This window comes from Ictalurus punctatus, chromosome 9, assembly GCF_001660625.3.
Source record: "Ictalurus punctatus breed USDA103 chromosome 9, Coco_2.0, whole genome shotgun sequence".
Taxonomy (NCBI): Eukaryota; Metazoa; Chordata; class Actinopteri; order Siluriformes; family Ictaluridae; genus Ictalurus; species Ictalurus punctatus.
The window spans coordinates 17,632,659-17,655,925 of record NC_030424.2 but is presented as its reverse complement, the minus strand read 5'-3'; the positions used below and the strand labels follow the sequence as shown (position 1 = coordinate 17,655,925).

General features: G+C 40.4%; 1 protein-coding gene across 2 annotated transcripts in view; it reads right to left on the bottom strand.

The window, feature by feature from the left end:
• Window positions 1-23,267, bottom strand: part of akap6 (A kinase (PRKA) anchor protein 6) — a 109,753-nt gene continuing 86,486 nt past the window's right edge. The window contains exons 10-15 of one of the 2 annotated variants that reach the window (XM_017477206.3): window positions 22,141-22,287; window positions 17,432-17,743; window positions 8,490-8,705; window positions 3,505-6,588; window positions 2,489-2,611; window positions 1-960 (exon numbers count right to left, since the gene is read on the bottom strand). In XM_017477206.3, the coding sequence (XP_017332695.1) occupies window positions 919-960; window positions 2,489-2,611; window positions 3,505-6,588; window positions 8,490-8,705; window positions 17,432-17,743; window positions 22,141-22,287 (3,924 nt within the window). In that variant the 3' untranslated portion in view covers window positions 1-918. The remainder of the gene's footprint in view (window positions 961-2,488; window positions 2,612-3,504; window positions 6,589-8,489; window positions 8,706-17,431; window positions 17,744-22,140; window positions 22,288-23,267) is intronic. The other variant, XM_047157685.2, reaches the window with a different exon arrangement.

Below are 23,267 nucleotides of genomic sequence, written 5' to 3'. Positions count from 1 at the left end.
TTTTCAATAAATTATGTTTATTTCTGAAGAGTTGGTATAGTCTCACCCATGCAACGTAGCACGTTAAGGCTTATAATTATCCACATCACAGAACAGAGTTGTACACTAACACGAATAATTCATATTGTCATTGTACACCAAGAATTGAACGTACAGTATACATATATACAGATGCCCATTCATTATCGTCAACCTTACTTGTAAGTAAACTATCTCACTAATTACTGAACAGGGGGGGAATAAAGCAGTATTTTTAACAAAAGTCATAAGAAATATCAGCAAGGCACAAAAATGTAAAGTTTAAAACACTTCTTTGATTTTCTCCAAATCTCAGGGTTTAAAACAAAAAAACAGAAATGGTGAACAGCATCCTATCAATCTGCGGAATATCCATGCCACGCAACCACACCCACATGTTGGGTTGCATAGATAGCTCTCCTAAAGACCTATTTAGTTTAACAGTCTGTGGATCTGGGCTTTGTTTGCTAATGCATCTTATGTAGAGTAAAACTGGAGCTGCTTTTCAGATCGACTGAGCCAAATGTCATGTACTGTATATGTGGTCTAAACCTGGACCTCTACAATGTGCTGTTTTACATCTGACTCTCAAATTGCAAATGACAAATACAGATGTGCAAAGCCATGTGCAGGTATTGTGACAGTGAGAGCTACCGTGTGTGTGTGTGTGTTTGAGAGTGCAATAGTGTATCTCGGGGTGTTTGGTGGAAGACGATGAGGTAGCTCAGTCCAGGATGAGCGGTGAGTACAGAAGAATGGTGCCACTATGAAGTCTTTGGGGTCAATAGTCAGGAGTGAGCACTGGAGCCATATTGCAGTGCTAGGTGAAAGGTCCGTGCACCAGGATCGAGGTAAGATCCCAGCTCGCAGAAAAACTATGCAGCAACAGAACCACTAAAGTCAGTGCCTAGAGGCAGGGATAGCAGGATTTCCTGAGAGTCTCTAGAAAACAAAAAGACAACACATATTATTTGAAATTATACATGGAGATCGAAGCCAGGTTAAAAGTTTTCAGGTTAAAAGTTTGACTGTAATTTATCTTCCTATCCACTAGAGGCACTGCGATGGGAGGAAGGGTGGGACAATTTATTCACAGATGCACTTTGTAATCCATCACAATATTTCACGTACAAGAATTCTATAATCACACTCAATTTATCTAAAACAAAGAAGCAGAATAATTTATTACAAGTCATTAGACACTGGAAACGTTCGGGATGATGCTGGCATTCTGTCATTGTTATTGTGTTATTTATAAAGATATGGTCGGAGTTCTACCTCTCGTGTTTAAAACGTGCTTCTGTTGTGTTGAACAGAGGGTTGAACGCTAGGTTAGGATGGTTGATTGGTGCAGTCTGTGTAGTACTTGATTACAGTGAGAAAGCCGTGTTGTTTTTTTCCATCAGTTGTATAATATATGAGTGGCTTCCTTGTTGCAGTGGCTTCTTTTTCTTCAAAACAAATCATTGCAGGACTTGGCATTCTGGCTTGGTGACAGAAAGAAGAAGACCTACTGGACACATTACTCTCGTCAGCCTTCAGAGAGTCCTGTTTTTCATTTGCCCTCTCCTAATTTTCACACAATTCACTTGTATCTCTGCCATTTTAGGCTGTTCAGCTTGTTACAGGAATCTAGCCAGTGATTTGATCATTGAAGAAAAAGCATTTTACACTGATTGTCAAAGTCAATACTCAGGGTGGTGTTTTTGTTTTATCTCTTCAACTGAAAGGTTTTTTTCCCCCCGATGATCATCTGGAAGTGCCTGCATTCTTGGACAAAAATGTAATTTAAAAGCATTTGATGTGAAACCGAAGAGTGATGGATGTATCTTAATTGAAGCTTGCTTTTATCCTAATAAATACATGCTTCATTGTTTTACATATTATTCTGTACGTTTTGTACGCGTGCAAGAAATCAAATCAACATGCAAGAAACGACGTCTCACATATCCCATGCTTGGGTTGGGAAAATCTCCCAATTTCTAAGGTTTCAAGGTTGCAAGTATGTGGTATACAGATGTAATGACTGATTTTCAGACACAATTTCCTAGTAAGGTTATCATCATATATAAAGTATAGTGGCCTATAATTTCAACCATAATGGGGCCCAGAGTCAGACAATGCATTTGCGTCAGCAGCATCAGAATAAGCCTGTGAGGTCGGTGCAGAGAGCATTCACAAAGACGCAGGGTGAGGAGAAAAACACATTCTCATTGCAAATTCGCTTTTTGGAAAACCACACTAATGACAAATAGGAAGGTGCTTAGTTGCAGTATGGAATGATGTGGAAAATGGGGTGCTTACAATGCGCCACAAGATGTTGAAAAGACCCATCAGCTATTTTTCAGTGATATGACAGAAGAGGCCTGGGGGAGAGGCTGTGCGTCTGTGTGTGCGTGTGTGTGTGTGTGTGTGTGTGTGTGTGTGTGTGTGTGTGTTTGTCTGCTGATGCATGACCTATAGTACGAACCTTGGCCTGGGGTCTGCTGCTCGCTCCACTCCTTACTGCGGATGAGCTGTCTGAACGGCGCACACTGAGCAAAACCCTGCGGTCTGTCTCCACCGGTCCAGCACCACACTCTGACCTTGCCAACTGAGGAAATGACGGAGACGTAGAGATGATGACATCACAATGATGATGGAGACAATGGCTTATGTTTCAGTGCTTCTACTTTTTATTTCTTTTGGAAAAAGGTGGCATTTGGACTGCACATATTTTGCACATAAATGTCACTCAAATTACATTATGCTTGCCACATTTTCACATCAGTCATAGTTTACATTGTCATAACAACATGACTGCGTCACTGGTCAAATAATCCAACACCGTTTGGTTGGTCTATAACTTAAATTTAGTGAGAGAAAGTGGAACTCCAATGACAGCATGATTAATTGTACACAGGAAAGCCAAATATGATGACAAATAAACAGTAAGACTCTCTACTTCACTGACCAAGACTTGGCTTAAATAGTCAGACTTTACTAAATGTTAAATAAGCATTTCAGATCGTTGCCTCATGCAAGCTTAGAGCATTCACATTCATGTTTTTGTTATCAATGATTAGCTTGAAATGTAAGCACTTAATTCACCTAATATAAGGTCAAACAACAGATATGCAGTGAGAGCTGGAACAGAGCAATGGGGAAGTTTGCATATGAAATAGAAAACTACTTAAAAAGAACACAAATACATGCTAATTCAGTCATGAAATTAAGTAATGATTCCCGCTGTAGTCTTGCTTATGAATCATAATATAATCTGACTGATTATGATTATTCTGTTCTGTAGACCTTAAAATTTTAAATCTACGCCTGCAAATCCGTATTCCATTAGTGCTTCAGGGGGAAGGAGGAGGGGAAAAGGGGGTGGAGAAGGGGGGAGGGAGAGAACAAAAATCCTTCTTGAATATTTAGTGAATGAGCTGGGTGAAATGCACCCAGCTCTCATTACAAGCAAATAAAGCCTGGTGTAAGGTGTAAACGTACCTGTTTATGAGCTGGCTTGGCTTCCTGAGGAGAGCTGCGCCCTTTTTTGACATTCTTCTGTTTCATCCACTGTGAAGCATCACCTCTTTCATCCCTATCACTTTTTCTTATCGGGGGACAGTTAATTTTAGGATTAATATAGAGTCCGCGTTCCTCTTTTAAAGGATTTGTACTGGAGCAAGAGACTCTTATCTTAGTCATTACAGGGGAAATATTGGATTCAAGCATTTTAGTATCTGCAAAACATTCAACAGTGTCTATCACGGTTTCACTTGGTAAAGGATTAAGATAAGGAGCCTCATTATGGCACTGTGGCTGGGTTCCAGCTATACTTCCTGGAGAAATACCGTGTGCTTTTTGGTATTCATTACTGGATGGTGGCGGGGCTTGGCTCAGGGGACAGAAGGGGTCTATTAGTTTGGTGCTGCGTCTCATGGGCCTTTTGCTAATAGACATGCTATAGCAGAGCGGAGGGCCTAAATAGACCTCTTCTGTGCAGGCCGCAAATAGAGGCTCTTCATCATGGATTTCTGGAGTTCTGGAGAGGACTGGGGTGCTACTCTTTTCCTCTGAGCAGGTAGTGACCTCCCCACAATCACTGTCATGAGAGGAAAGCGATAAATATGAGTAGAAATCACCTTTGCGGAGATGGATTGGGCGATGGGAATGATCCAGGACTTTCTCTTTAATCTGGGAAGTTGAGGCGGTACTAGCGGATTCCTCAGGTTGCTCTGCTTGGACATCTTTAGTTTTTCGTGCCACTGATGTCATGTCGATAATCTCCATCACAAAGCTGTGGACATCCTCCCTTTTTTCCTCTTTAGAAGGAAATGGCTGGTGGCTACAACAGTCTGATGAGCTCTCTCTGTGATTTTCATGGACGTGGTTCCGGAAGGAAGCTGCCTGGTCCTGGGAGCTCATGTGAACTGTTCCCAACATGCTGTGGTGAGACGTGGAACACTCCTCTACTGGTGACAAAGAAGGTTGTGGATGATGGGAACTGTGGCATGGTAGTTCTCCCTTCAGCTGACCTTCCAGAGATGATTCTCGGGACTGCAAGTTTATCTGCCCACATGAGGACTGGGAGGTGGCGGCAACCATACTCATTACGTCTCCCTTTAAATCATCCATGGTGTAGCAATCCTTGAAAGATTCTCCTTTCTTAGTAAAAAGACTCCCTTCCTCTCTGAGGAGCTCATCCTCATCCTTCCCTTTGATGTGGGAGCTATCCACATTGCCATTCTCCATGTCATCAACAAAACTGCTGATGTAATTTCTGGTAGCATCCGTCTGGGTGGTGTCCACCTCCTGTTTCTTGACACTATCATTTTTAGTATTGGAGTTTGCCTCCAAGAGCTTTAGAGCTGCCCGATTCAATAAATGCCGATCACTGACGGCCCTCACAGGTGACAGAATCTCTCTAGACAGAGTGCCACACTGCAACTCATCACCAAGATCTGCCTCATTCCTTTCCCTATTTTGGGCTCGAGGTTTGACCCAGCTCTGAAACTCCCCCTTCATGTAGTCCAGTCCTAGTGCAAATGTGCCTTCTATGTACTCCTCTTCAGAAGTAATACTGGAGTCTTCATCATCTTTGATGCCCAGCTCTTCCTCAGTAAGAGTCAGAGTAGAACTGGAAAGCAGGTCACTGTCATCCTCATCATCGGTGCAGGCTGAGGTACAAGACACATTCACCACCATGCTGACACTGGCATCTGTCTCGTCTGTCGGCTGTTGGCTGCGGCTATGCTTCCGGAAAGATGCATTGGAATTCGCAGCCAAGCAGCGTTTTTTTTGCACAGCCAGATCCTCAGATGTTACTGATGAGTCCTCAATGCTACTCAGCTCTGTGAGGGAAGCTGCCAAACTCTCATTGATGGAGGAATGGGCACCCCCTGAATGTGGTCCCCGCCCAAGAAAATGCAGAGAGCTGCTTGGAAGGGTAATATCAGAAATGCTGCGGGTGATCTTCTGGGCAAGAGGAGTCTGGATGTTTTCAAGTCGTTTCAGCAGCTCCAGAGTTCTCCTGCTCAGCTCCCCAGTGCTCTCTGTGGTCAGGCCCAAGTCCCTCAGGCTGCACTGACTGCCTGCTTCTCCTGAACTCTTACAGGGAGCGAGCCAGCTCTCCAGGGACATGCTACGTGTGAGGGTCTCTTTGGCTGATGGAAATAATTCACCCACTGCATAGAGGGAATCTAGGGAAGACCCCTGAGATAACCGAGTGGACTCTCGTCGGACCTTCCCCTCATCATCATACCCAAGACTGAAAGCTCCGGTTTCATGGCCCTCGTCCACAGATTCAGGACTGAGACAGTGCCCATTAATAAAAATCTCCACTGGTTCATTTTTGTGCTTCCTCTTGCCCTCTTCAGATTCCTCTCTTTTTTTCTTTCCCATGAAATATTGTTGGTCCTTTGTCTCCTTTGCCATACTTTCTCCAAGCTCGGCACACTTGTTAGCACGTTCCAGTATCTTATCTATGTCTTCATCTAAGACTCTGTCTATACAAGGTGAGTCTGAATGGTTCGAGGGATTAAGAGTAACTTGAACCTTTGGATCATCACTCTGATAAAGCAGACAGATCTCAGAATTGGCTGTTGTTTCAGTGTCGCCCTCACTGACTATTCCACTCTCACTTTCTGATCTCCTGGCTGAATCTGTCAGCAACACCTGTTTCCCACTCACAAGACCTGCTATGATGTCAGGTAGCGACTCCACTGAGGAGAAAGAAGAGTCCTTGCTCAAGCTCTTTAGCAGTGGCTGCTTCTCCTTGGGTTTAGTTATATTTGAAGACATCTTTAGATTGTACTGTGGTTGTTGATATAGTTCAATACTATGTAAACTGAACACCTGATAAACACGGGAAGTTGGGGCGTTTAACTGAAGGGCGTTGAGGCTCATTCTGCTCTGTGAAGGGCAGGCTTCCCCTAAATGTTCCTCCTGGGGCTTTTCTGAATGGTTTTGCTCATCACTTTCTTGTGACTCCATATTAACTATGGTCATATCCATCTCATCCCATTCCCAAGAGTCCTCAGATGAGCCACGGAGATCCATAAGTGATGGTTCAATCAGGTTCCCTGGAACCTGTGTAGGGACAAAGAGCACTGGTATAAAATATAAAAAGGGGGGAATATTTAATTTAACTGGATAAATATATGCCATACACAAATGTATGATCTTCATGAGCTAGTAATCAAATTTTAATGAGATCAAAAGCACCACTAAGCTGTGAAACATTTCTGCTGTTTAAAAATTCTGCTTAGACCCATGAATTCTACACGGGATACAATTAAACAGATTGCTTGGGTCCTTATTAATGAGAGAGGTCTATTTATATTATCCTTTTATCTCATTAATCTAATAAACTGGCAAATCTAACACTTGCTTTGTATGTCATACACTGCATATAATGAATTTTTATTAGATTTATGTTTATTCTCTTCTTGCTGATAAGGGAAATACTTATGATGAAGCTTGAATTGCTAATTCATGATAAAAACCTTCAACAGTGAGAACAATCAATCAGTATAATCAAATAGAAAATCATTCATTTTAGCTGCCTCAGCTTGCATTGTACTACAATTGCACCAAAAGCAGTTTAAAACTATATTCCAGCAATAACCTTCCTTCGCTGTTAACAGCAAAGTGCGCTCAGGCAATGTCATAAGGACTTAGTGAACAGGGCATAAAGAAGATAAAGAAGAGGTGTTCCTTTTCATTTCTGAATGGGAAACAGTGAAATTTCAAATTACCACCTCGTCTGTTGACCTTCATAAAGAAAACGGTGTTCTAAAACATAACTCTTAAATAAAAAGTGACGAAACTGAAAAAGTTTTTCAATCCTCGAACATGGAGAACAAAGTTTGAGTTTTAAATCGTTCAACAGAAGGCCATTTTTATCATTGCACACAGAGCACTGTATTAACAAAAACAGACCTTCCCTGTTATTTTTCTTCCCCTTTTCAAAACACTTTCCAAAGTGAAATTGCTCTTCAGTCCTGCAAGGTCAGAGCTGGAGAGGACGGAGTCGTTTGTCTTGCTTGTGTAAATGAGAGCGGATAACTGAGTGGACATCCACAAACAGGTCCCTGGAATTCTCTGTGTGTTGCGCACAGACTCCACAGAGGCCTGCTGCTGCCACACAGGAATGCATAGTATCTGCATAACAAAAGCCTAAATCTAACTCTCACATTTAAAGCACTGCCATGAAGTTACTATAAGTCAGCAGTTGGGAGTTTGGTTTTGGGGATCGGCAGAGTGTTGGGTAAGGGGTGCTGTTTATTTTGCAGTAAACCTAATGTGATTCAGGAGGAAGGGTGAAGAAAACAGCTGCATGTTCTCAAACTACACACAGGTCCTGGTTGTAAGTTGGCACATTATACGGCGTTGCTCACTTAGTGCATTAAGATCAAGTCAATTATTCCTCGGTAATATACTGCGAGTCTTTCCTTCAATTTATATAATTGAATGATAATATGTGGTTACATTTCCTACCTTATACATCACCATTATTGCGCCATTATAGCTGTGCTGCTCTATATTACTGCTACAATATTTCTAGCTGAGAAAAAAAAAACACTTAAGCTCTGTGGGGTACTGAGTTGAGTAAGAAATAAATTGACCCTTATAGAGCCAGTTTAAGAGCTGGGTAAAACACATACTGAGAAAATGAATAGCTATAAGTGTAATAAGATTTACTGAATGTGCTATAGATGGTAGTGTTGTTAGCTTTGTGCTGTCATGTGGTTATTTATACACTGAATTCACACATCATTGACTACGTCTGTTAGACATGTGCAAGAGGGGATTTGCAGCCGAAATGTTTATGTTAGCTAGTATATATTCATGTTGATGTAGTTTGTCTTGTTCACTGGTGTGTCTTTGCAGATCCCTCTTTGCACATGATGTCTGTCATGAACACAGTCATACCACACTGGCAGCTATTTACCGGAGCAAATGTAGCTGTTGTTTATGTCTAATCTGACCTGGTCTCGGCCCAGAGTGCGCTTGAGGTGACTCTGCCACTGGAGCAGCTGCATGATTATGGCCTCCCAGCGCCTCTCGAGGTTCACCTGCAGCAGCTGTAGAGATTGACGATCGGCCTCAGAGCTTTGCTCCTCTGGCCCTTCCAAGAGCCTCTGGCATAGACGCAGTACTGAGGCCAACCCCTTCCTCCGACCTCGCACTTCCATACATAAAGCCTAGAAAGAGAAAGAGCTTATTCTGTCCATTTCAGACCTTTTTTTGAACCTCTAAATATTTATTCTAAATATATATTAATCTGTAATATAACCTGAATTGCTACTGAAGCATTGCTATTGATCTGTAATCTGAGAGAATGAGGTGGATAAAAGAAATAGAAAAGTAAGAAGAGGGAGAGAGAGCGAGAGAGAGAGAGAGAGAGAGAGAGAGAGAGAGAGAGAGAGAGAGAGAGAGAGAGAAACAGTAAATGAGAGAGAGAGGTAGAATTGAGCCCTGTACTGATGAGGTCTCCACAACAATCCAGGCTGTCAGCAGCATGTAAATCACACAGTCCCCTCCACCTTCTCCCCCATAAACAGCACTGAGTTTGATAGTTACAGGCCAAAGCCCCGGTGCTGTGCTCCAGAGCCCAGCTATAACAATAATGGAATGAAATCGCCATAACATACACATTCCCCCCAAACAAGAGCACGCTGCAGAGGTCATTCGGTGTATGTGGTGAAAGGGGTTCAGAATGTTGATGGCCTTGTGCCTGTACCAAGGCTCTCTGTAAATATGCAACGTGGTCCGCGTGAATTGACAAGCTCTGCTCCATGTGCAGTATAGGACAAAAACATTCCCAGAACAATTTATGTAAATCCACCCTGCTCTGCAAGGCACTGCCTGTCTCGTTCTTTACATTTTTCAATAAATATTAAACACCATTACATTTAAATTGGATTTTGTTTCTTCAGCAGTTTCGGCCTCTGTTTTAGCATATATTTACAGCTCCACACATCTTTTAAGCAGGTAATGAGACTGCAAAATGCAATGGCAGAGGAGAGAAGGAGGGTGAGGGAGGTCAGCGCATAGAGTGATAGAGTTATCCTGTGCAGTGGGAGTTGAAACAGTTGCGCTTAGCAAACTCACAGACGTTCGAAGCTGATACACAAACAAACATGCACATGGAAAATAAGACAAGCCAGGCATGTCGTTTGTAGAGTCTGCAAAAGTGTGCTCTCAAAGTAACTTGCAAACATTTATGTCAGCCTGGCTGGATTCTGTTTATCCTTTTACACAAACAGTTAGTGTTAGTGCTGCGGATGGTCAACATCATTCTTTTTACAAGCACCGTTCTGTTCCTCTTCATGCAGTGTTTCTCCGCACGGCAAACAATCTAGATGGCCATTTTTCAATCAATACCACAAGTCCACTCATACAGATTAAATTGCACAAACCTGGGGCTATATCTTAACACATTGAGCAGCATACGGAGGTATTAGACTTCCAGACGCCCCGGAAATCTGATGCTTCATTGTTTCTGCATTGCTGGGGTTCATAAATTTGATTTCTTCCCCTCCGATGTGTCTTGCCTTATTGACAAAGGGGGCAGGCGGACTATGGTGTGCCAATATTTGCTAAAAAGCTTTTCCAAATACATGGAGCGGTAAAGTGGTCTGCTTTTCCCTGCAGTATGTGAATGTGAACCTACACAATGACTCCATTTCAGACCTACAGGCTGAGTGCTATAGCTGAGAAGCTGGCCGCTGGCCAATACGCTCTGTTGTCCCAGCCTGATATCAAAAGGCGAGAAAGAAAGAGAGAGAGAGAGAGAAAGAAAGAGAGCGAAACAAACACAGATGCCAAACAAGGGAGCCATCTTTCAGTTGACCATTCTCTGTGAAGGAAGTGAAATGAGGAAGCTCACATGAGGCCTATCTATCAGGTGCTTTTTAATAAAGGTATCATCAGATCAGCTGCCGCCAAGTACGCACCAGCGCTAAGCCAATCTTCACAATGCTTTAGATGACTATTCTTTCTCATCTGCCTGATCTGGCATTACTATCGCTTTGCTAAATCCATCTTACCTACTGTATTAATCTACAGGTTTCTCACTATCAGAGCTGGTAATCAAAGCCGAGGCACACGGCGGTGGCGTAATGCAGCTGAACCACACAGATCCTCCAGGAGTGTTTCAAACTCGATCGTGATATCCTGCACCAAATGAGAATTCCCACACTCCCATTAATGCTTTCACTTTACCCTCGATTTGTCTCTCCCTCCACATTCATTCTGTTCCATAATATGAAATATACAATTTCCATGCACAGAAAGACACTTACAAGTCAGAAGGGCTTGGAATTATCCACACACTAAGGCTAATGCTTTTTTGTGAGGATTAAAATGGAAGATGAGGAGAAAAGAGCCACTTGCTGTTTATGTGTTTGTTCCTCTCTGTTAGGAGAACGAGTGCACACTCCATCTCGCTCTTTTTTCCACATCTGCAATTTGAACATTTTCAATTAATCTAGCCAAGATGGAGAAGCAGAGCCGAAACCCCCTCCAGTTAAGGCAAGGACACAGGCATCTCACACTGACAGTGACCCAGTGGATATTCAATCAATTACCATTAATTAGAAATCTCTGATTAATTCTATTTGTTGATTAAGTCAATTAAAACCACAAGCACTTGTTATCGCAAATGAGCGTAATGAATTCATGTCGACGATTTGTTCCCAGACACAGATTCCCCGAGCTCACGCTGCTTGCAGTTTCATCTGTTTGACACAGAAAGTGTACCAGATTCCTCTTGCAGGCTTCAAACGACTGCTTCTGCAGCGTAAACAAAATCAACATACTATCGTCTCCCAGTAAAGGGGGATTCAAACACCGACACCTTTCATGAGGCTGAGGGACTGAGGAACAATATTGGCTCTTTATCAATCCTATGATTCAAACTAACAGCCTTCTGCTCACTAGGACAGTAGCAAGCAGGCCACCACAAATCAGTCTGCATTTAAACTGTATTCATTACCCTGACAAAGTTCCTCTTCCACAATATCTATATTTAACGCTGGGTGCATTTTCCTAATTACTTTCCCTTTTCTTGTCTAAGAAAACTGACATATTTTCAAGATGAAACTAATGCCTTATGAACAGTGGCCCACCCCTCTGTAATGTGATAAAGCAAACAAATGGCAGAAAAGTGATAATAATACCATCAATAAGGACATTTTCTCATTAGTGTCGGTAAATGAAAGCAAGCAAGCTGGACGTAGAATGAAAAATAAGAGTGGGTGTGTGGCCAGTCGATTGTGTGGGTAATGAACAGGCCTCTCTGGGCTGTCACCTGTCTGCTCCCCATTACCTGCTGATAAGACACTAACGCTGTGCTTGACACTCCCTCATTCGCTAACACCCCTCCCCCACCCCCACCCCCCTTAGCACCTTAATGCATTTAGTACTTGCCAACGAACAGGAGTTCTTTATTCCTAATCATGGAGAAAGTATTGATATTATATCTGCACTGTCACATTTCATTAGCCAGACAGAGGCCCCCAGGATGAGGCCTAGGGCCGTGGCTGCACTCTTCTGATCAGGAGCGATGAGAGAGGAAGAGATCGAATCAGACTGATGATACAACAGAGATTAAACTTTAGATTTAGTATGAATTCCACCTAGAGTTACTTAGAGAGCTATTTAAATGGTCTATGTGAACTGAATAATTAATAAGGAATAAAACGATTACAGAAATAAATAAATAAATTAGCATTTGTTTCATTTGATAAATATTACAGGGCTAAAGCTTACAGTACGTTTATTTGTTGCCAAAATGTGTAAATTTTAAAATGTCAGTAAGCCGCATGTGGCTCAGTATGTTTTTATGCAGCAACGTTTTTGAAGGTTATAAGTATATCTTTATAAGAATATCCTTGTTAGAGTCATTTTCTTCACTGCCACATTAACATCTTGATGGATTATTCAAAGTATTTATTCAGTACTTGGGTAGTTACTCAAAGAAAGTAATCCATTAAAAACTAATTCCTTTTTCCTTTTTCTTTTTTACTGTAATGGGATTACCTTACTCATTACGTTCTATATAAAATAATTACCCTACTACTACATTAAGTGGTAGGACTATAAATTGAAAACAAAAGGATAGCACCCAATAGTCCAGTCAGTATTTTGTTAAGAAAGAAATAGCCAGCAACAGCAAAAGCAAAAGAAATGTATAGCTCCCTTTGTTCGGAGTAGAATGTAACCATTATTGCAGGAAAATGGGGAACAGAAATCCAGCTTGTGGTAGTTTCACTACCAGCCTGTTGCCTGATCAGAAATTTTAACAGACAACATGTCAAATTTACACTGGACTACTAGAAGTTACTTCAGGTATCTTACACTTTGTTGTGTGCAATCATTTTGAAAATATTTAGAAATATTTATAATATCTGATCTTCTCCACCTTTGTCATTTTAAAATTCTAACTCGCTAAACATGTCCATGTCTTGGCAAGAAGTATAGAAGTGCACAGATTATGTAATAGGGCAGGTACAGATCTTATATCTACAGACAGCTAGAACTGGGCGATATATCAATATAATATTCATGATAATCATGATAAATGATTACGCAATACAATTTTCTGAGATATTGCCGGTATGGTGATTTTTATTATTATTATTATAATTTTACTCTTTAATAATTACAAATTAAATGGTACTGCATGGATGCCATCGATTTGACATCATTTTTTCCTTCTTTGTCTTTTTAGGTATTAAAAGTATCTTCAAACTCAGTTTGCAGACACTTTGTTAGCTATATTATAAATCATGATACTCATCGCGTATCTCTGCAATGTCCTCAAGTATCATGTACATCATATATATATATATATATATATATATATATATATATATATATATATATATATATATACGGAAAATCATATATATATACAGAAATATAGTATGATATGCAGGACATGGGATTAAAATGAAATCTATAACTATAACTGTAAAGTGATCATTAGAATTTAAACTGTAACTGACTTACTTCATTACAAGCAGTTAGTAACATGTCAGCATCATCAACAAATTCTTTGTACTATGTTACCTCAACACTGATGTTAATATATCAGACATCAGTGTCAAAACAGCTTGATAATTCTCCTATAACATGCATTCAACAACACCTGGTAATTAACTGATACACTGCACTTTTAACTTCACTACACTGCACCTTATTCTTCAGGATACCCATAACAAATATCAAATACAAGTTCTTTTTCTGTCTCTGTATGTTAAAATAAAATAAATAAAAGAAAATATTGTGGTGCATTCTGCACAATGGGAATAAGATGGGAAAATTATTGGCTGAGAGTAAGCAACACTGGAGCTACTTTATGTGATTGGTGGTCAGCCAATAAAATGAAGCTTGCAATAACTTAGCACATAAAGCAAGGATATCATGGATAGCTTGTTTAACTCTAGTTTGGCTCTAGCAGTAGCAGTAATTTGCTTATGAAGTAAGTGGATCTGTACTCATTACACAGGACATTCGAATGTGTTACATTAAAGGGCTTAAATATCCTTTTTAAGACATCCGTCTTTAGAATGTCAGACAGTCAATATATAAAGCTGCTGATAAGAAATGACTAATGTTATTAGCGTGAAATGATATGAAATCTGCATTAACTATGCTGAGGACATTACCATAACACAAAGCTTCTATCTTTCACAGTGACACTGATCAGGCAAAATGGGAGATGCTGTGACACTGTGATGAGTACAGTGATCTTTAGTACCACATATTATTAACACAGATTTAATGAGCAAAATGCTTAATCCATAATGCCCCAAGCTGTAATACCATAGTTATCCCTCTCCCAGACAGGAATGTTATACGCAGAGAGGATTAAGGTGCAATGACATTTTAAAATGTCAAAACATCCAGTCAATATCTTGCTTCTATACATATGCTGTAGATATTATATATATATATATATATATATATATATATATATATATATATATATATATATATATATACACACACACACACACACACATATATCATTAGGACATTTTTTATGCTTTAGGACATGTCTTAGCTACAGACAGGTAACAAATTAAAGGAAAATGAAGACATGGTTTGCCAAGGTTGGAGTGGAAGAACACAAGTGGCTTGTACAGAGCCCTGACCTTAACCCTACTGAACACCTTTGAGATGAACTGGAACACTGACTGCACCCCAGGCCTCCTCAACCAACATCAGTGCCTGACCTGACCAATGCTCTTGTGGCCGAATGAGCAGATCCCCACAGACACACTCCAAAATCTAGTGGAAGAGTGGAGGCAATTATAACTGAAAAAGAGGACAAAATTTGAATGGGATGCTCAAATGCATATATATATATATATATATATATATATATATATATATATATATATATATATATATATATATATAGGTGTGATGGTCAGGTGTCCACAAACCTTTGGCCATATAGTGTATATTCTACAAGTGTACTGACGTATTGAAGTACTGAAGAAATGAACACTACTCTTCTAAAAGCTATTCCTTCAGCTGGTGTTTTGATGATGATGGTGGAGAGGGCCTTTTAACACATCAGTCTAATCCCATAGGTGTTCAACTGGGTTGAAATCATCAGCTTTTCCTTTAATTTGTCATGCATCCGTAACTACTTTAGAGTTTGCATGGACATATATAGTAAGAATTCTCTATAAAGACCAAGGACACTTCTATTTTGCTATAGTGTTAAAGACATTTGGGTTTGAGACAGCCGATTCAGCTTTCATTTCCTCGTATTTACATCTACATGTGTTAAACAACTTAGAACATAGCACCTTTGGTTTTCAAGTGATCAAAAAATATTGAAACATGTGGCTGATATTGGTATTTCTTGCTGGGCAAGTATGCCCTGTTAAATTGATTGTTTAATGAATTATTTCTCTGAATGTTTGCTCTTGGTTTGAGCCCTAGGTTTCACCTGTGAATACTGCATTTGTTCTTAAAAATGATAAACCAACATGAAGACCAGAGAGCTGTCTATGGGAGAAAATCAAGCCATTTTGAAGCTAAAGAGGGAAAAATCTATCAGAGCCATTGCACAAGCATTGGGCATAGCCAAGACATCAATTTGGAATGCCCTGAAAAAGAAAGACCAAGGAGAACAACAGCAGTTTATGATAGAATCATTGACAAAGTTGTGAAGAAGCATGCATTTCACCTACTGATGAGGAGACTGAAGGGAGAACCCCCCCTAAAACAAACAACAACTGAAAGAGGCTGCAGTAAAAGCCTGGAAAAGCAACACAAAAGAAAAATGCAACAGTTTGGTGATGTCAGTGGGTCACCAGTTTGATGCAGTTACTGCAAGCATGGGATATGCAATCAAATATTGAGTATTATTTACTATAATTTACTTTAAGACTATCTGTTCCTATAATTATGCTCACCTAAAAATTGGGTGGTCTGCCACCAAAGGTGGCATGTTTTATGCAGATTAACACATCTAGATGTAAATAAGAGGAAATGAAAGCTGAAATTCTGATCTATCGTCTCATATTCATCTTTTGATCGCAAACACAAATTTCCTCAATGTACAGCAACATATTTCCAACATATATATATATATATATATATATATATATATATATATAGCTGCACTTATTGTGAGTGAGCAGTTTCACAAGTACTCCTGCAGTCCTTCATGTCAAACTGTGGTGATCAGAGAGAATGATCACAGACGATGATCAGGGCAGCATAAGACGCGCTGCTTTGAAGAACCTCAGGCCTGAATTAACTTCATTGATTGCGCTGTTTCTGGCCTATTGGCACAATCTAATGGTCAAGTGTTGTCTAGAACTGTAGCTCATTTCTAACATGATGAAAGCCTGTTGCTTTGGCTGGCATGGAAATGGGGGTAAGTATGCTTGTCAGTGCAGCTCTCTTCACCCCCTCTCTCTTTCGTTCTCCCTCTCTCAGTTGAGATGGCTCGGAGAACAGTGGCTCTATTGCAGTGTGGATCTAAGCTCTCCTGCTGCTGCCTTTCAACTTCTCTGCAATCATGCCAGCTCTGCCTATTCAACTCATTCACACTGCCAAGCTGAAAGAACAGATATGGCATCATTAAATGCCCTCCTTCCTCCTATTTAATGCCCATTCATCGAGTTTAGTGCAACAGCACGTCTGTAGAAATTGAACTTATCAATATTTCCAGTTCCAGTATTGCTTTTTTTTTTTTAAAACTCCACTCCCGAAAAAAATCAATGAGTGCCTCCATCGCTGTGCACCATTTTATCAAAGGCAAAGTCTTCGTTCTGGAGCCACTAGTTCTGCCCCTACTCATTTCACCCGGCATGTGTATATATATATATAAAAGTTTTCTTCTCTTATGTTTGTCACTCAGCAGGGGGAATGTAATCAACTCCACTACCTGTGTTTTGACATGGCTTGATTAATTCCCCCTCGCTGTTCCTCAGCATTTTAACTCAAATAATTATTTCCTATAGATTTTCAGTCAGAGCACTGACGAGTGCTTTTGCCCTGCATTTATTATAGCAGCTCACATGAAACATTCCCGTTTGCAGAACAGGTTATTTGCTTCAACATTGTTATACTTTACTTCATTTCTAGCATGTACTCTGTGTTATGAGTGCAACCTTGACATGGAGATGTTGAGCAACATCTAGCTAAGACACATGGTACAGAGAGACTGACTGAAAGAGATATCAGTTCTGCTTTGGTGGCACTCAAATACAGTCTGTGCAGCTAGGTAGAGGAGGTCTGTTTGATGAGGTGGAAGGCCTATTTCAGCTTAACAGCAGTCTCCTGTGGAGCCAATGTCTGTAGTAACAGGGCATGACCAGTGCGGTGGCAGTAAAGACCTCCTGATAAGATCTCAGCGGGGTTTCTCTAATCTGTTTCTCTCCACAGCTCTTACCTTGAAGCGTTCCAGCTGCTTGACAGCTTGTGGCTCTGCTTGTGGGTCTTGGTCATGGTTTGGTTGTGGGTCGTGTTGTAGGTCTATCAGTGGGGCTGGGTGGGCATCGCATGTGGCGTCTGCGTGCCCATGATGTTGCGTGTCCTCCCGAAGGCTCAGGTTAAAGATAAAGAGCTCAGTGTCTCTGAGCCAACTCTTCAGCTCCTTGAGCTTGAGCTCCAGCTGAGCGACCATGCTGCTGGTGCCTGGAGAGAGCAGCCCACGGGTACCTAGCTCACCCGTACGCACCTCCACATGCTCTCCTAGGCTCTTCTGCAGACACACATAAACATCAATTCAACTGAATAAAACTGCACAAAGGTACAAAGTTACAAAAAAGTACATAGGGAATATGAAAATCCTGATCCAACTCTAATTTTCTGTGTTGTACATAACTGTTGTTTAGAAAGTGAAAAAAAACAACAACACACATTACCTCATTTTGATCACAGGGATAACTTGTTCCACCTAAACATTTTAACTAGAATCGAATGAATTGCCTTTTCATGAGATAACACTTTAATTAACTCTAATTTACTTGGATCGAATTAAGATATTTAGAAGTAATTTAGAAGAGACTGCAAAGCTATTACCAAAGTGCCATATGCACTGGATAAGAGGGTTCGTTTCAGCAGCGGGTTAAAATTTCATTGCGCAAAGTGACATTTTAGAGAGACATTGAAATGCTTGTTGAATAGCAAACAATCAACCGCAAAAACACACACCAATGATTTTTGAAATGGGCTCACTGAACAATTTTCTCCCACTGACAGTGAGAGAGGGATCCGCACCATACCCTATGTGTGTGTGTATGTGTGTGTGTGTGCGTGTGTGTGCCTGAAAATCCATGTGCCCGTGTGTGCACGTGTGTATTGGGAGTATGTGGCTGTTCTCCCATCTGTCTGACAATCGTACTTTTGTAGACCGAGTGCAGGTTGCAGGTTGAACGCTGAGGAGGCGAGCACAAAACACTCCATTATCCAATTAATACACACACAGGCGGTGTAATTGTCCTTTCTTTGTGTGTGCTGTGTGTAAGAAAGCTGTAATGGAAACAAATGTGATTATGACTCAGCATTGAAGTGGCTATTTCAGCATGCAGCATCAATTAAGCTCTCAGTCCTGGCCCGGTCCCCCTGAGCCCCCACCCTGCTCGCTGCTTTATTAACACATCTGTGTTTCTCTCGTCCCTGTGCATCGTTAGTGCTGAGACAATGGACGTCAACAGAACAAGCTGTTTTAGAGGCTGTGTGAGAATGGGCTCTTTCACACCAAACTAAATCTAAGGTGTTATAGAGGTTATTTCCCCCCACAAGCAGACTTAAAGTTTAGTCTCAGCTGGAATCTGCTCTCCTAAGAGCCAGCAATGTGGCCCAAACAGAAATATGTCCCGAATCAATGTTGGTTCAGTGTATGCCCACTTTCATCTGGACCACTGTGAAATGATGGTGATCACAACACAGTCACCACCTTGATTAGGCCATATCTCAGAAATAACACTAATGTGTATTAATTGGAAGATAGAGTGCTCTGTGCTCGCCAAAGCATTCTCTGTGTTCAACTTGCAACCTGCAACCAGCCTCGAAATATATGATTGTATTACTTACATTTGAGCCACTTCTAGCCCAAAATTGGAAATGGAAAACAAGCATTATTGCAGATTCTACAGCTAGGCTGCTCTTGCTCTCTCAATTCACTAGACTCACACGTCAACAACTGAAAATGGAAAGTCAAAATGCCATTATAATAACTACAGTCTTTTAAATGCAGAAGGATTCAACAAAATGAAAGTAAACTCCAATTCACTAACTGTATCCTCTTCACTGTGCTCCTTGAGGTCTATTTCTCAATAGTTATCTGTGGAACACAATATTTTCAAACACGTTTCCATATTTGTAGATTAACAGCTTGCTATTTTCCCATTCTCATCCTATATCCAATATTGTTTTTAACATACCCTCATTGACTTGTCCTTGCCATCTGCCCTTTTGGGGGAATCCCTGCCAACCTGCCACCCGTTCTATTACTGTACTAGCTCAAATGAAGTTTGCTTGTTCGATGACCCCTCAGAGAGGTAAGGGATCAATTGATACATAAATACAGACTTCAGAGGCAGAATTTGCCCAACGGTCAATGCGAAGTGATGCAACTTCGAAAATTGTTCATACATGTAACCCAGAGCTATAAATTACTTATTAATATTAGTATTAATAATTAAAAAAATAACATTTAATATCTTATGTTCAAAACAGGCGTTATCTAGCAAACTACTCTCTTGCAATATTACACACTTGCAAGAGCATCTTTAAAGACATTACTGAAACAGGACACTTGAGTGTGTTGTATGGGCGACATGTAAGTATGGTCAATACACCCGTCACTGCCATAAATGACTGCTGGGAAACCTTGGGTCCTGGCATTCATGTGGATGTTACTTTGACATGTACCACCTACCTAAACATTGTTGCAGACCAAGTACACCCCTTCATGGCAACGGTATTCAATAATGTCAGTGGCCTCTTTCAGCAGGATAATGCACCCTGCCACACTACAAAAATTGTTCAGAAACGGTTTGAGGAACATGACAAAGTGTTCAAGGCGTTGACTTGGCCTCCACATTCCCCAGACATCAATCCGATCGAGCTTCCATGGGATATACTGGACAAAGAAGTCCGATCCATGGAAGCCCACCTCATAACTTACAGAATTTAAAGGATTTGCTGCTATCGTCTTGGTGCCAGATACCACAGCACACCTTCAGAGGTCTTGTACAGTCTATGGTTCAGAGATGTTTCGGTGGCACAAGGGAGACCTACATAATATTAGGCTGATCGATGTACGTCTAATCATGTCCAAACAATTGTATCACACCGTGTGTCATCTTCTTGAGTATATATTGTACAGATAGTGTAGAAAATAGTTTTAATACTGTTTTATCGTGTACCACATAAGTACATTATCCTGTTTTGTGTGTCCTTGTACATCTCTTTTGAACACTACTGTTGGCATATGTGTCCTACCAAATGTGTATCTAATAATGTCTAATATGTTGCACAGTTAAGACGACTAATAGCAAGAATTTCACTATGGAGAAATTGTACTCTGTATCATTTTTTTTGTATATGACAGATGAAGCTTGTACTTGAAAGTACTTTATGTGTCTAAATGTAAACATATCTCACATCATCTGGGAGATGAGTCCATAATAGAAATGTAATAAGTAAATAATAAGTGAAAGGCGAGATGAGAAGGACTACAAAGTAATAGGCAATCATTTCGACTGTGATCTGATGTGTGTATTCCTGTTCAGGAGATAATTCAGGCAAGGCTATTTCGCTGAGAGGTCAAAAAAGAACCCTAATATTCAGTGAGCAACAGAAATATCTCAGTTATTCATCACCTCTCTTTCCGTCTCTTTTTCTCTCCTTATCTGAATATTGATAATCGACAAACTCGCTAGTGTTTTCAGCGTATGACAAATGTGGTGAAATCCATGCCCTTGGAGGGTCAAGCAGTGAAAAACAGGAATTTATTGCCACTTTATTTTGTTCTGGAGCAATATGCAATCATCAATTCTTCATAAGCAGCATACTTCGGAGAATGGTCTGTCTTCATAAATGCGACAGAGGACATCAATTTCATTTAATTCACAATTTGTGTCAGCACAGCAGATGCCAATGGCTGACTTGATAGGCTTGTTTAATATGCAATTGAGACAGCGTAATGCACAGCGCAGGGATCAGGAACGCTCAAATTGAACTCTCCGCACCACCGCCGTCTCATTCCTGCTGCTAACACACACTCAACACTGTCCAAATGATCACACACCCACAGCTCGTTTCAAAGTTTGGATGCAGCCATTTTGCATAACTGTCAGTGATTATTCTTTTACATATGGCTTTAATTAACACTAACTGCTGCAGCTATAGTTCAGCTTCCGGATAACGACGGTGTCGCTAATCTGACTAAGAGTTACTGTGATACAAATCAATCCTGGACCAAAATAACCACAAAGACACAACTACACACACACATACACATTTGTCGTACTATCCTTGTGAGGACCTTCCATTTACATAACCATTAATTAACGTCATACCTACACCTAAATTCAACTAAATTCAACCGCAATTCTAACATCAGTAACCAAAAGTGAACTATTTTGACTCATTTGGTAGTTAAATAAAATCTGCATTTTTTTGGTTTTCCCCATGAGGACCAGCTAAATGTCCCCACAAAACTGTCAGATATTCGTATACTTCAATATACACTTCAGCAACAAATTGCGCACGTAACCACAGAGCTGTAAAAACTGTAAGACTGGACATAAACATCATCAGGCGATAAAGGTAACACACATAAGCATTTGCACTTTTTCATGGAGTGCACTAATTACAGATTAATGCAAAATCTAAAACACATAAATACACACTGACATAAGTATAAAATGTATCTAGGCCAATGAAATCTTCATGTGCAGATTTGGCTTGAGAAATGAGATGAATAAATAAATCCACTAACAGCTGTTAGTGTAACATTTATCTTCAGCTCCTCCTCTAAACAGCTGAGTCATGGCTTTCCCCTTTTGGTTATTTCTGAATGTGAATAGCAGGCTAAATCTACAGTATGAGGCAGAGGGCTGAGAACAGATTGATTGTATAAGGCCTCACCTCTAGCTGATCCCACTTGACCCTGAGAGCAGTCATGCGTTCCTCAAAGTCATCAGGCAGCTCGATGCTACTCCTTTTCAGACTCTCGGCCCAACCCAGGAGCTGTGTTTTCTTTGGGAGCCACATGGCCATCTCTACACGGTTCCCCTGCACACACACACACACACACACACACACACACACACACACACACACAAAAATAACATTACTACTCATGTCATCAGCTACACATAATAAAAAGACGACACTGTCATCCTGAAAAGTTAAAAAGTCACACAAGAAACCATGGCTTTTATATTTTTTAACCAGGTCAGACTTTATCTTCTGAATCAAATGAATGTTTAACTTTGAGGACATCAGAACATATTTGAGCCTATGAGAGGATGGACACTAATGCCCATGAAAAGTAGTAATTTGCAGAGTTGATATGATGTTAAGCAATGACATTTTCACTTAAAGAGCTGACAAGCATACTGTAAAGGGAGAAACTGACGCTGTTCAATTTTGCACCTTTTTTTTTTTGCCTAATTTCTCTACCTCTTCCCTATTTCATTTTCTGCACCAATAGCTACTTGATTCCTGTTGTCATTTATCATTACGGCAAGAGGCGCATTTAAATATTTAAATGCGCTCTGTTTTCTTCTCTCTTCTCGCTGTCATCGGGCCAAGATTCATTTTTCATTGTCGCTGTTTTGATGGAGACCCTATCACACATCCTTTTAAGCCATCCATCCTTTTCAGGTTTTAATAGCGGATAGCGGCCACCAAAGCGAAAAAAAAAAAGAAGAAGAAAAAAAAAGCTGCTCCTTTTAAAATTAAACGGGATTACCCAAGTTTTTTTTTTTTTAGTTGACAGCAAATGTTGATTTTAATAGTTTTCCTTTTCATTATAAAAATGTCACATAATTTACAGAGACAGCAGTGAAGGATGAGATGAAGAGATAAGGAGGTGGGTTAGAATGCAGTAGACGACACGATGGGCGTGCTTCTTAGCTCAGAGCTGCCCATGAGGTAATAAGAAAAGAAATTACCACTAACTCCGCCCCCAATTTAAACCTTCATCCTCCGTAGCTTGAGATGAATACATTAGTAAAACCATGTTTGGTTGACTTTACAAACAAAACTAT